The sequence below is a fragment of the Sinocyclocheilus rhinocerous genome, unplaced genomic scaffold (assembly GCF_001515625.1).
Source record: "Sinocyclocheilus rhinocerous isolate Xijiao unplaced genomic scaffold, SAMN03320098_v1.1 scaffold3870, whole genome shotgun sequence".
NCBI lineage: Eukaryota > Metazoa > Chordata > Actinopteri > Cypriniformes > Cyprinidae > Sinocyclocheilus > Sinocyclocheilus rhinocerous.
This window is the reverse complement of record NW_015662158.1, coordinates 31,878-47,205: the sequence shown is the minus strand read 5'-3', so window position 1 is coordinate 47,205 and position 15,328 is coordinate 31,878. Positions and strand designations below refer to the sequence as shown.

The 15,328-nt window shown below is 35.0% G+C and overlaps 1 protein-coding gene across 1 annotated transcript; it reads left to right on the top strand.

The window, feature by feature from the left end:
* Positions 1 to 2,259: 2,259 nt before the first annotated feature.
* LOC107727475 (uncharacterized protein C14orf132) lies at positions 2,260 to 11,505 on the top strand. The gene is made up of 2 exons (XM_016537346.1): positions 2,260 to 2,317; positions 11,190 to 11,505. Exons 1-2 carry the CDS (start codon positions 2,291 to 2,293, stop codon positions 11,406 to 11,408), a joined length of 246 nt encoding a protein of 81 aa, XP_016392832.1. The 5' UTR covers positions 2,260 to 2,290; the 3' UTR covers positions 11,409 to 11,505.
* Positions 11,506 to 15,328: the final 3,823 nt, after the last annotated feature.

Below are 15,328 nucleotides of genomic sequence, written 5' to 3'. Positions count from 1 at the left end.
TGTGTGTGTGTGTGTGTGTGTGTGTGTGTGAGAGTGTGTGTGTGTGTCAGAAATATTGATGAAGATGTCAGGCAAGTAAAACGTTGACAGTAGGGTCTTGGAGGATTGGCAGCAACTTGAACCAGTGAGGATTAGTAGCCACACACACACACACACACACATATAGAAACATCCATAAAAAACAGTCTTTCTCTCTCATTATCTCTGTCACACACACATGCACACATTACATCGGGTCTCCTCATGCGTGATCAGAACACACACCAGCGCCTGAAGCGACCGCTGTACTGTCCGCTCTAAACCAGAGCCGCCGAGCGCAAGATTAAAACTGTGTGACATGACACGACGTCTGAATGAACACTAAAGTGAAGCACAGCACAGGAGACCGGCACTATGAGACAATGAGCGTGTATGGGCACACCAGAGAAAACATACTTTGGCTTAGTTCTGCAAATCTGAGCTTGCACTGTTATGTTATATAATGCAGAATCTGTTGTATTGTTAGATTTTGAAGTTTAACGTGATTTAGGACTGGGATTTTTAACCATCCATTGCTTGCCTATCATTTATCCAGCATGCATTAGTTCAGAGACACTGTATGGAGTTACAGCCCTCTAGTGCTTAAGCCATTAAGTTAACCAATAAAGTGTGACTAAAGTCTGAAGCTTCTGTTCAAATGATACTCTGCTTTTTACATTGTTTTGGGGCGAGAGATGTGAGTTTTCTCTCAACACTCATTGTGTGTCCGCATGAGGCATCTGCTCCCATCAGCCGCAAGCAGCTCCTCAGCCTTTGTTATCACTTAATAAAGCAAATGTGTAAAAATAGCTTCAGCCAGAAGGTTAATAATTTTTAACAGTTTGAAGTGATTTCAGGCCTGGAGCAATAAGATGTCTATGAATGACAGATTGCCTCAAAAGTACTAATAGTTCCTTCTAGCCCAGAAGACGCTTTATTTCATCAAATAAAAGCATCACTGCACATCTTACATAATTTTTCATAACAGTATTATGTCCCATATTGAAGTATTTCTATTCCTCGCCGTACCGTTAAATGTTTTTAGCATGACATGTAGGACTTCTAACAGTGAGTTTGAATATCTATTTAGTGAAGACTGTTTAAAAGATTTGGAAATGTATTCAATAATTTGTAATATGGTATGCATTCAAGATTTCGTAATGTGATGTTCTGGCACTTAAAGAGGAAAATAGGACATTCACAATGTAAATAATTCAATAGAAATGTCAACTTGGATGACACATCATGATGAGATGAAAAAGGGATCTTTTTAATAATTGTTTTCAAACATTGCTTAAGTATTTTCAGTTATTATAATTTATATATATTTATCATTTTGAGAATTGTCACTTTTGTTATTCAAATTGTTCAGGGGTTTCAGGTAAGACAAAATCTGGTAAATGATTGTGACACAAAATACCTATAATACATAATAAAATACATACATAATATGTATAATGCATAATATACACACCTATAATATGTTTACATCAGTTTACCTATTCATGACTCAGAAGCACATAATGTTAAAATAAGGGGCTATATTTGTATTTTTCTGTCATGTGCGACAGCTTCACAATAACGCACAATTACCGTAATTTACGTCCAAAATGCCTCCTACAAAAACCTTATAAACAATCACAATTAGATGTAATTTAAGCAAGCCAAAAAGTGAGTCATCAAACCTGCTTGAGGTTAAGGGAACATGTGAAGAAGCATATTTTCAAAATATCTGTGAAATTAATAAAATACCTCAAAACAAGACTAAAAGGCCATATATAATATGATAGAGCTCCATTACGTTTGAATGGGAGTTTTTGTAATGTTTTATTTGGTCATATGATGATATTGTTACCGAACTGGCGGGTGTTGCGTTGGTGATCAGATTATAATTGCCTCATTAATTAACAAAACTTGTATTTCAAGGTATGAAAAGAGGTTATCATTTATGTACATCTGCGTAATTAAAGCAAATGTAAATGTCATTTGGTTTCATAAATTGGCTGTTGATTTAGATATGTTGATGAAAGTAGCTCCAACATTAATTCATTCATTTGCTTGATAAAAGCTCTGTCTACAGGCCAAAAGTTGTGAAGTGGTAGCAGGCAGTTTAAGTGTCAGTGTGTTTGACCGTCAAAAAAAAAGCATAATTCTGTGAGGATGGCGTGCACGCCTGCAGCTGAATTCAGCAGCATACAACAGAGAGAGAGAGAGAGAGAGAGACAGAGAGACGCGAGTTCATCTCATTATCAGCGGGCAGGAGCAGACGAGCATGGAGCTATCACTGATGGCAGCACAGGTAGGACTTACAGTACTGCGACATTTTTATCATTAAATCATGTTTTAATACATATAATTGAGGCTAGTTTGTGGACTCACAGATTACCATAGAATAGTGTATTGCAACAATGCTGGACTTGGTTATAATGTGTTTTTCAGTGCAGTGTGTAACTACTTCTAGCTGATGTTCGAGTAGACTGTTTTAACAACACTTAACACAATATTCTAAGTGAAAGTTACAAGGCATTTTTATGTTATCTCTGAAACTTGTTTAGCAAAGAAATACTTCCAAACTTTGTGTAATAGCACATGGTAGATTTAAAAACATTTAATAATCATGTAAAAAAAAAAAATAATGTGTATTGCAACAATGCTGGACTTGGTTATAATGTGTTTTTCAGTGCAGTGTGTAACTACTTCTAGCTGATGTTCGAGTAGACTGTTTTAACAACACTTAACACAATATTCTAAGTGAAAGTTACAAGGCATTTTTATGTTATCTCTGAAACTTGTTTAGCAAAGAAATACTTCCAAACTTTGTGTAATAGCACATGGTAGATTTAAAAAAATTTAATAATCATGTAAAAAAAATAATAATAATCTGAACTGATTTGGAGAAATGTAGCATTCCATCACTACAAATGGATGCTCTGCAGTGAATGGGTGCCGTCAGAATGAGAGTCCAAACAGCTGATAAAAACATCACAATAATCCACAGCACTCCAGTCACTTTTTCCAGTGACAAAAATGTGTCTGGTCTGAATCTGGAGAGAAATATGCACAGATCAAGCATCATTTTCAAGTGATGTGAGAGACAACAGGAGATGGATTTTTTCACTGGAGGAGGTGTTATTATGTATTATGGACTCATATTTTGGCCAGAAGCAATTCCTTAAAGTTAAAATGCCTTAATGATGGATTTGTTTCTTACAAACACGTTAAATGAGTGACTCGAGTATTGCGGAATGTATTGTGATGTTTTTTTTTTTGACGGCACCCATTCACTGCAGAGCATCCATTAAGCAGTGCATGTAAATAGAATACTGTATAGTGGCAGACTGCATTATGCATTAAACATTTGCTATGCAATGATTTTACAGAGGAAGTAAATTAAATGTAATTAGTTAATTTTAGTTAATCTTTTTTTTTTCCAATTCAAAAAGAACTGAAAAGAAATTTAGACTTTTGTCTTTAGTAGTGCAGTACAGTCTCAACGAGTGTCCTATAGTGAAGCATCTGGTGACGACAGCTGATTAATAACCTGTTTTTTTCTTTAGGCCCTTTATTATCAAGTGACAGAATGCTAATTAGAAATGTAAAGTGGCCACCAGTCACATCTGTTCCCAAACTCACGCAGTCCTGATCACAGATGCTAATACGTGACCATAGACAGCCATGTGTGCTCATTTATGCAGTTTCATCCAAGTTCCTAAAACAGCATGAAACATTGGTAACACTTTATAAAAACCTTCATTACATAAACATAAACTTAATTAGATTTTACTGCATGACTCTCAGGAATACTTGATTCTGATTGGTCCGTTATTTTTGTATAATGAGGCTAAACTGTGACTTTGACTGATGTGGTCTGTTCCTCACATAATAAATAATTTCAACTCGTATCAATATTTAATGTCCCTTATTTATTTTTGACACGTTTTTATAAAGTGTTACCAAAGCATTTTTTGGAGGCTTGTTCACAGTTTAAAATCGACAGTCAACAATCTCAGTAAGTAGGTAATGTGAGGTTAGGGATTTCTTCAATCGCGAGTGAAGCTATAGAGCAGTGTTTTCTATTCGTATGTAATGTACGGTTCAAGGCCTTGAACATCGCTCAGCCCTTTGGAAGTCACACTCCTTCAAGTTTACATGAAAGGCATTTCAGAGTTTCTCAAGCAACTCGACGGTGTAGGAAGGGTTTAGGGTCTGTCGTCCTGCACGGATGAGGCAGCAGCCTTCATCCAGAGAGGATAATGCTAATACATGTCACTGAGTGTTATTCTATTTACAGAAGCTTCATTACTAGATGACACGTATTATGGTGCATTTGCAGTGGGTGTCAGTTTCTGATGCTAATTCATGAAATACTGAAAAATGATGCCAAAACTTGATCAAAACAAGTGTCAGAAGGGAAAAGTTATAAAGCATCTATGTTAATATGAAATAAAGCCATTTTTAGTATTTAGAATATCAATTAATCTTATTTGTAATGAACTAATGTTAATTAACAAACATTAACAATGAGCAATACAAGAAAATGTGTTTGAAACTTGACAGGAATGTTACTGAAAGTGAGAAATCCCACAATCGCCAGAGTTGTCACAGAAATAAGAAAGGAAAGTATCAGGATTTAAAGGAATAGTTCACCCCAAAATGAAAGTTTGTGAATGTGCTCACCCTCAGGCCATCCAAGATGTAGATGAGTTTGTTTCTTCATCAGATTTGTAGAAATGTAGCATTGCGTCAGTTTCTCAGCAATGGATGTTGCTGAGACACTGATGCAATGCTACATTTCTCCAAATCTGATGAAGAAACAAACTCATCCTAATCTTGGATGACCTGAGGGTGAGCACATATTCAGCAGATTTTCATTTCTGGGTGAAGTATTCCTTTAAGCAAGTTAGAAGATCTACTCATAGGATTTCAGAATACAGTACCTCTGTATTGTGTGTATGTGTGCACTATGTTTAAAGTTGTGCAGTTAATGTGGATGTTGTGCATCAGTCAGATGTCTGTGCAGCTCAGAGTAACATGATTCACTCGAGGCTAATATTTTCTGTAATGTGAATGTCAGACCAGATGGATTGATTTTTCATGTTTAGTTTATTCCCTCTTGCAATCTGAGTGCATTGTGGTCTTAATGGAAAATACTCTTGTTGTGCCACAGAACTGGATTACAGAGATGGATGACACTTGATGAGCTTCTCATGAGATCCAATCAGCATTAGAGCGAATCTGAGCCAGTTTACAAACTAAGAGGAAAGAAAGATGAGCTTTAGAAACAAACAGAACAAGGGTTGCATTAAAAATGATGTACAAGATTGACCTCAGATGAATGGATACACATGCAATCTGTCTTTCAGTTCCTTGCTGTTGGCTGTTTGTTGTTCATACTCTCAACTCCATTATACACATTTCATCATGCCGAAATCCATTATAGTAGTGTGGATGATATATTTAAAACAGTAGAGATAAGCCACTTCGAGAACGTATGAAATATATTTTCACAGTGCAGTTGTGTGAGGTTTTATATCCTTAACCATTAAAAAAAAAAGATTGTTTCACAATGTAAAACAACTAAATAACAACTAAAACTATTAAAATCTGTTTTTGTTAATTGAAATAAAGCTAACATAAAACATACAAATTAGAAAAGCTGGCAAATAACTGAAATAAAATCATTAAATGTTGAAATAAATGTAAATTAAAGCTAAATAGGAACTTAAGAACTTTACAAAATAATTAACACACAAACCTACATGAAAACTGAAAATGCAAAAGCAAATTCTAAATAGCAATAGATACTATAATAGTATATAAAATAACACTGGTTTCACACACAAAAAATGTTACACATAATGTTACAATTAGAAGTTGCCATAGACGAGATCATGGCCAGATGCTCTCCGTCATTATCCATGATCCAATCTGATGAAGAGCTTCAAAGGCTTAATGTTTTTGTTCAGATTAAACACACGCGTGTGCGTTACTGATCACATACAAGCATTTAAACACACAGACACATGAGAAAACAAGAGGACTGATGGACAGCAGCAGAGATATTTGGCTGTTTGGAATGTTGTTTCTGTATCTGAATAAGTGAGATTGGTCTGATTTGCTTTGAGAGTAAAAGCCAGCGGATCAGTGGAGACCGACTGTAATCCAGCAGCTAGATCTCTCGCTCTCTCTAACACACACACACTCACACACACACACACACTCACACTCACACACACACACACACTCACACTCACACACACACACACACTCACACTCACACACACACACACACTCACACTCACACACACACACACACACACACACACACACACTCACACACATTTTAACAATTTATGGTATAAATAACAGCGTCTCCGCCATATATGACGGCTGCCTATGATAGAGGACAAAGCACAGTACTTTGCTAGCCGTTTAGCCCTCTTTTTGGCCATCCTAAGAGTCTCCACAGTATCAGTTCAATGTCATGTTCAAGTGACGTACCGGGTTGCTTCCATGCGCTGACTTATACAAGTACTTGTTTGTTTTCTAACAGTGTTGAAGTGAAATGTTTTGTACTTTTAACTAACACTCACACACACACACACACACACACGTGTGAGCGACAGGACTCTTATAAACACACTTTTTCCATCAATCAACTCAGGAGCAGAAACCTAGAGATACTCGTTTAACTTTTTCTGTATTTCTTTCATTTCCTCTTCCCCTGCTGATAGTCTTTTCTGTTTCTGTATTTCTGTCTCTATATTGTGCTTTAACTGCTCTGATAGCAACAGATTTCATGAATTGTATGTGTCTTTGTTCTTGTGATATTTGCACATCCAGTTTTGGTGTGATATAAAGCTTTTATTACAGATAGTGGTTTGATAGCTGGATTGTTATTAATAAAATGAAGTTCAGCAGTAAATTGAATTTAATTTGCGGCTGTAGAAAACTGATTTAGATTTAAACAGCATGTTCCCAAAGAGAGATATGTAATGTATTTATACTTATTTATATGTATATTTCTATTATTATATTTCTATATCTATATTTCTATATTTAATTAAGTAAATAACAGTAAAATAATATGTTATTTGTGTTATTCATATACATATAAGAATAACAACAACAACAATAATAAAAATACTAATAATAATAATAATAATAATTATTATTATTATAATTTATTTATAATTTGCACCTCATGTTATTATGTCATTTTACCTTGTTCTGCTCTCACACATTGGCTGTTTTACTTTATATGTTTTGCTTTGCGCTCCTTTAGTTTGCTTTGCAATGGGCTGGAAGTAATGAAGTAATCATTTCACTGGAAACGCGCCTCAGCTTGAGTCCTGAGATGAGAGGAAAGCAAGAAACTTTGGAAGAGCGACCAGTCTCATTTTAAAAGGCCTGATTTATTAAATATACATATTACAAGGCTTGTGTTGATTCTAAAACAAGCAGTGCAAAGTCAGTCATGAATTATTCTCATCAGATATGGTTATGGTCCTTTTAATATCATGTGGGAAATAAGAGTTTGAGGTTTAGTAAAAAAAAAAAAATGACAATGACAATGCGAATATATAAATAGCTGTCTTTAATTTCAAATCTGTGTGAATATTGTACATTTTGAAAAAAAATAAATAAAAAATAAACCGATAAAATGGGTATTTTTGCAGGAGTAACAGATTTTAATTGCTAAAGGTGAATGAAATTTGGGCCACACTAGAATTGTATTTCTTTTTTAAACTAAGTTTAACCACAATGTGTGATGGATGGATGGATGGATAGATAGCTAAAATGTAAAAATATGTAAAAAAAAAAAATTATAATAATAAAAAAATGTATTTAAACTTGCATTACTGGATGGCTCTGAATTACAGCCAGCGTTTTTTAAACTACGTTTAACCACAATGTGTGATGGATGGATGGATGGATAGATAGATAAAATGTAAAAATATGTAAAAAAAAAAAATTAAAAAAATAATTTAAACTTGCATTTCTGGATGGCTCTGAATTACAGCCAGCATTAGAGATTGGTTTGGTGTAGTTGAGATCTTCACTGTAAACTCAAGCAGATCAAGGAGAGCAGGCACTGCGTGGTTAAACTGATGTGTTTCTTTCTGGTTTGTGTTATGAAGAGCGGTGGATTAATGAAGTGTGTGTGTGTTTCCTCTGGTGATCTCTGAGGTAAGCTGGTATATTTCTGAAGCGTGATGTAGAGTTTATATGACGGAGGCTTTACAGCTGTTCTTCCTCTCAGAATGAGCGTACAGAAACCTGTCAGCTGCTGCACTCAGCATGACAATGCGAATATATAAATAGCTGTCTTTAATTTCAAATCTGTGTGAATATTGTAAATTTTGAAAAAAAATAAATAAATAAAATAAACCGATAAAATGTGTATTTTTGCAAGAGTAACAGATTTTAATTGCTAAAGGGGAATGAAATTTGGGCCACACTAGAATTGTATTTCTTTTTTAAACTACGTTTAACCACAATGTGTGATGGATGGATGGATGGATAGATAGATAAAATCAGCAAACGCATGTTTACACGGAGAAGACGCCTCATTAGAGCATGATAACCGCTGATAACAGCACAAACAACACTAGTCGCTCACTAGTAGGCAGATGTGTTTTCTGTGTGTGCATGCGTGGACAAACAGGATTTATTGCTGCCTTTCAGTCTCTGTACTCTTAATATATTTAATGCATATAATATTCCATTGACCTGAATCGAACTTTGAATGTCTTTTTTTTGGCTCTTAATCTAATCATATTAAGACTTGAGTAGCAGTATGCAGCTAATGAGCCGTATTCAGATAATGAGGGAAAACTAGGCTATATATCACTTGAAATTAGATTTAAAGTGACACATTATTAATAATAAGAGCGTTCTAACTCACGTTTTATCCACATGGAGCAGATCTGAAATTTATGTTTAGTTTTGAAGTCAGCATGAAAAAAATGCATGTTAAACTCCGCCCCTAAAAGCCCACGCTCATCTGCATACACCTCTGGGTCACGCCCACATCTCAAAATAACCCATGCATTTGAAGTAAAAGTCCCGCCCCACATTTTTATTTTTTATTAATCTGTTACCAGTGTTAAGTTTAGTATAATTGATATACCTTTTTGTTAATATATTGAATTCGAATATTAGAATTAAAATATTTTGAAATTATTTTTACATTTTCTGTTTTCACTTTTTTTAGTTTTAGTTAGTTTTAGAATATTTTAATGTCTGTAGTTTTTATTATTTTTGTATTTATTTGTTTAAGTGTTTTCTTTTTTTTATTCACATTAAACTAAACAAAAATGAGATGTTGCCTTGGCAATAGCAGCAGTATAGTAAGTTTGCATGTTTACATGTTTTCTTTTCTATTGAAGCCCATTTCCACCATGGAAGAAATACATAAAAAGGTAATTGTGACTTTCTTACAATTCTCAGAATTGTTTTTTTCAGTTTATATTTTTTATATTTAATTGTGACGTCGCAAATACCTTTTTATTTTTTATTTTTTTATTTTTTTATTAAATTAAATTTTATTTTATTTTATTTTATTTTATTTATTTATATATTTTTTTTTTTATAAACCTGTGGTGGAAACAAGCTTCCATAATTTTCAGTTAACATTTAATTTCAAGTGATGATTTTATTTTATTTTTCTTTAGTTAATAACCCTGTCTGAAAATGTCCTCTTTGAACCTTCACAAACACCAATGTCAACAATTTTCCTTTTTCAAGCTCATTACACATTCAATTATTTCAAGACGTAATTAATACAGGCTAAACCATGGGTGTCAAACAAAACGGTGAAACATCTAACCAGTGTGATTTCCTTAGACACCATATGAAGCAGTTCTTCTCCAACCTTCAAACAGCTGTTCTGAGGTCAGATGACGAGCGGTGATTGTGTCTGGATCTGATGAATGGAGCTTGTCATTGTGTAGATAGAGGAGCAATGAGGTGACGAAGAGCAACAGAACAAAATGATCATCATTACCCAGAATGCACCTGTACACCTCCAGACTGATGACCTCATACGCCAGATGGGAGCCATCAGAACATTACATGATTAATGGGGAAGGTTTTTATTTTTTAGCCAGGTGCCGTTATCAAAAAGCTCAGAGCAGGAAAGTCAAGCTTTTGAGAATGTTATCCAAGATGCTTCATAACTATAAAAGTTGATGTGAAATGCAGTTAGCAAATAATTTTATTTTCATAAAATTATTTGTTTTGAATTATTACTTGGAGAGTTTTATTAATTGAGATTTCAACTTTTTCACTTTTTTTTTTAATTGGGATTTTTTACTTTTTTACCTTTTTTAACCATTTTTGGTCACACTTTATTTTAAGGTCCAAATCTCGTAAATGTCTTAACAAACCAGTAAATGTGACTTTTGCCTCAATACATTCCTAATTAGCTGTTTATTAATAGTTAGCAAGGTAGTTGTTAAGTTTAGGTATTGGGCAGGATTAGTGATGCAGAATATGCCCATGCAGAATATGTGTTTTATATATATTTAATTACAGTGATGTACCGGCATTAAATACTGTATAGACTATAAAACAATTCTATATAAAACAATAGTGGATTTAACATTAAAATGCAACATCTAGTGTTAAAATGTAGGGTTTTTTTATGTAACCTTCTTCATTTAAATACTTTGGTCAGTTCAAGAATAATTTATGCAATTTTATATTATTTAATTGGAAGAATTAAAAGCAGAATTAATTTGAGAATTAATTAAAAGTTGTGTGTCATGTTCAACTGGTTGAGGTTGATTTGGAGTTTAGAAAGTAATTAGTAAGAAGTAATGCAATGCTTTTTAGAGCACATTAATCTAATTACACTGTTGAAGATGTATTAATCAGTAGCTAGTAATTAATGACTTTTTAAGAGTAACTTACCCAACACTGATTGTCACTGATTTACATGTTCGCGTAGTGTTTCTTTACAAAGTGACATGGCCAACTACTGGCCTGACATACCTAATACAGCGCTTTAAGATGTTTTCGTGGATCATTATGACAATGTTGTTGTCTGTATGTGAAAAACGCTTTTGCCTTTACATTGTTTTAGTGTAAACGTACCCACAGACTGAGAATAATTACATTAACCTTTGCTCCACTACAAAGAGTTTTTTTTTTTCCTTTTTTTACAGCATTTGCAAGCAGTCAGCGGGGCCTTCATGGATTCTCCATACAATGGCAACTCGTCTCTTCAGACGTCCACCTCCAACCTCAACACCAGCTTCTCCAGACCAGCCGAGCAAGAAGAGGAGGGCAAGTTCTCCAGCGACGCCATCTGGCTGTGGGTGGCCGTCATCGCAACCATTGGCAACATTGTGGTGGTAGCGGTGGTGTGCGCCTGTGCCTTTTAGACCCCGTAGTCTGCAAGAACACAGCCTGAACTCTTGATCCCTCACCCGTCTGCACTTAGCACAGTATGTAGTATGCAAGCAACAACCTTCTGTCTCCTTCCTCCAAAAACGGCCCCTTTGAGTGCATCTAAAGGCAGCCTATCGATTTATATTTTATTAGCACTATATAGATCTGTTTTGTGGCTGAACCAAATAATGGGTCAGTTTATTCGTCAGAAGTGGTTGGTTACAGTTTGCTTGGTTATGTAAGCCAGCATTACACAGCATCTGTCAACTGTTGATTCACATGATCAACCAAATCCATGGGACACGTGTCTCCGGATAGGACTCAACTAAGTGTGCATGTTTGCGGGTGTCAGTTCTCACTAAATCAGACAGATGGTGGTCGACGCATTTACCATGAGTTCACTCTGCTTCTGCCCACTTCTCTCCACTTCTGCCTCTTCTGGTGGAGTCAACATTGTTTTGCTCTATTTTGGGGCAATATAGGACCAATATATGATGCATGACGACATATATTAGCTGCAAGTGTGAGAATGTGTTGGTGCATTCTAGTCGAGTCAGAAATATTGCATTTGATTGAGTGGAACGCACGGAAGCGACGCCATAAAGTGTTAAGTGTGCAACTTTTCTGAGTTGAAAGATGTCAGATGCAATGGATGCAGGGTCTATATTTAAGAGTAAATTTGTCAAAATTAATGAAATAATTAGGATTGTAAACCGAAAACAATATCTAAGTTGCATGCATGGAATTAAATGCATAGTAATATGACAAAATGTACAGTATAATGATTCAATTTACAGCATCTTCATAAAGTGAATAAAAACAAAGCAAAAATACATTCAGTGCATTATTATCCATCATTTTGTGAATGATCAATTTTGTAGCACACTCTGTTCTATTTCTATTTTTATCTAAGCTACTCGTTTTCTTTTATTTATTATAAAAAACTTGACCCTCTAACACTAGCATTCACTATTTTTCTATTATATCTACTAGTTTTCTTATTCAATATATATATATATATATATATACTGTATATATGATAGTCTCTGCACATTAAACATGTATAGGATAAGTGTTTTAACAAAAAAAACAAAAAAACATCACTTTTCAGTTTTTGTCCTGCTTTAGTCAATCATAATACCAACCAATTACAGAGTCCACAAACCCACTGCTCTCTCATTTAATTGGGTGTTTTCAACACAGTCTCTTGTGTTGTTAAAAGTAACATTAGTCCTGTCAGCTTCAGTCCGAGTTCATATTTTAGTGATCACGTGCAAGATAATATTAGAGCATGAATGATCCCGAATCTCCTCTTCTGTGGGTTACAGATATATGCCACCTCATTAATTCAATCAAAGCTCATTTTTTCCAAAGCCCAAAAGTCTTTTTTGTGGCCTGTTGATGGTCCACACAGTTACTAACGGTCTGCTGGATCTCTGAACTGAGACGTGACTTCAGTTTCAGCGCGATTAAGCAGACCGTGGAGGAGCGCTTCAGGTTCAGAGGTTAAAACACATTTAGCATGCAGTCGCTCTGTATTATCAAATCATGGGTGAACTCGTTTTGTGTGGTTTTGGTTCAGCGATGATGTAGTGTAGTATAAACCCTCTGTTGCATGATGTTGCCTCGGGGTCTTTACTTGGCAAACACATTAATGAATATAGAATGGGAATAATAGTTAATAATGATGTGATGAGATTAAGTAAACCAATGAAAAAAAAAAGGTTTTCTTGGCCCATACATGAAGGATGCACATATATTTACGCCCAAATGATTTCATATTTTGTTGAAATATTTTGGGTTAAGGAATTAAAGGCTGTCTTTAAATCTTAAATTCATCAGGCTCAGATTTGTTGCTCTGTGCTGAAGCCGACTGAAGGCTTGAATAGTGTCTCTTTGCCCCTGTAATTTCCTTCAGGAGTTTGGCAGCAGGGCTGTGGTCTTTTTCTGGCCGTGGTTGGATCTCAGAAATGTGGCACAGCCCGGTGTCGTGTTTAACTCCGTTTGTGTGCTTGGCTCCGGAGTCAGTGGAGACATAGGTGCCCATCACACCACACCACAATGTGCCTTAGGGAACATAAAGCTGCCCATCCGTGTGGAATGATCCGTCTCGTTTTGGGGTACGTTTTCTTTATAGTAAATTTGAAGATTTTTTAAACCCCTTGTGTTGACTCGTCTGACCTCAGGCCTGACAGCACAATATCCAGGTGCTCTTTCAGGGGCAGTGCGTGTGGCTCACAGCATGTCGTTCACATGTGGAGGATGTTATATTCATGTTCATGTAAAGACCACAGGATAAGCAAGGATGATCTCAACCGATTATATAATCCTGTAAATACTATAATGCACCATTATTACTCAGCTCTCTGGGATAATTTACTCTCATTGGGCATTTGCATCACATACAGTATTTACATTTCATTTAAAACAAGCCTTTTATTTGAATTAATGCTGCGTTTATTTAATCAAAAAATCCAAACAGATGTTTTCTATTTTAATATATTTTCAAATGCAATTTATTTTTGTGATTCTAATATGCTGATTTGGTGTCAGTGTGCTTTGAACATAATAATAATCAGAAATGTTTCTCGAGCAGCAAATCAGCATATTAGAATGATTTCTGAAGATCATGTGACACTGAAGACTGGAGTAATGCTGCAGAAAATACAGCTTATAAAACGGAGCGTTCCGGTCCTTGATTCTGATTGGCTGAGCCGCGTTCAAAGCTGTTGTAAATTACTCTACAAACATACACCTTTGTTTACATTTGTGTGTTGCTCGGCAACCACTTTGTTGCAACCACAACTGTTTCTGAGGAACTACATTGTTTGGTGGAAGAATACTGTTTTTATTAATATCATTACACTTTATTTGCTCTGTTTTATTTTGTGAAACCTTACTACGTATATGGAATAACCGTTTTATAAAAGCAATAAGCCCCGTGAAGCCGTGGTTTACAGTGAATTTATAACAGCTAAGTTATTTATAACAGCTTCGCGTCGTGCCTAACAACGCCCCTTAGCTGTTATAAATTCACTGTAAACCACGGCTTCACAGGGCTTATTGCTTTATTTCATCACATAAATAAATTATATTTTACTATATATTCACATAGAACATAGCTTTTTGACATTGCAAAAATGTTTACACAATATTACTGTTTTTACTGCATTTTTCATGAAATAAATACAGCTTTGGTGAGCAGAAGAGACTTCTTTCAAAAACAATAAAGATTACTAACTTTTGACTGGTATATATTTGAAGAATTAGTGTCATTAGCTAATTAAGAAAATAAACTCCATTCAGTGTCATGCAGATGTATATATATGTTTTTATTTCATTGGTAAGTAGCCATGTAATATGAGAAATAATGTACAGTCAGGTTTCAGGATCCTGATATGCCTGTTGGGTTTTATTTTGTTATAATAACCATGAAAATGGCTATTTACTCTTAAATATTTGCTTCCAGCTGAACTCGCCTTGAATCAAAATCGGTCATTGAATCCATTCTGCAACAAAGAAATGATATCCACGGTTCGAAAACATGATTTTAAAGATCAAGACCATGATAAGAGCTCATCAAAACTGTCCTTGACAGCCACAAATCTGGAGTTCATCATCTGCATGTGTTTGTTCAGTTTGGGGGAAGAATACTGATTTTATTAATATCATTACCCTTTATTTGCTCTGTTTTATTTTGTGAAACCTTACTACGTATATGGAATAACCGTTTTATAAAAGCAATAAGCCCCGTGAAGCCGTGGTTTACAGTGAATTTATAACAGCTAAGTTATTTATAACAGCTTCGCGTCGTGCCTAACAACGCCCCTTAGCTGTTATAAATTCACTGTAACGGCCGGCTTCACAGGGCTTATTGCTTTATTTCATCACATAAATAAATTATATTTTACTA

Coding starts and splice junctions, on each gene's coding strand:
- LOC107727475 (XM_016537346.1), top strand. CDS start 2,291: ATGGAGCTATCACTGATGGCAGCACAG. Junction 2,318..11,189: donor TATCACTGATGGCAGCACAG/GTAGGACTTACA, acceptor CTTTTTTTACAG/CATTTGCAAGCAGTCAGCGG.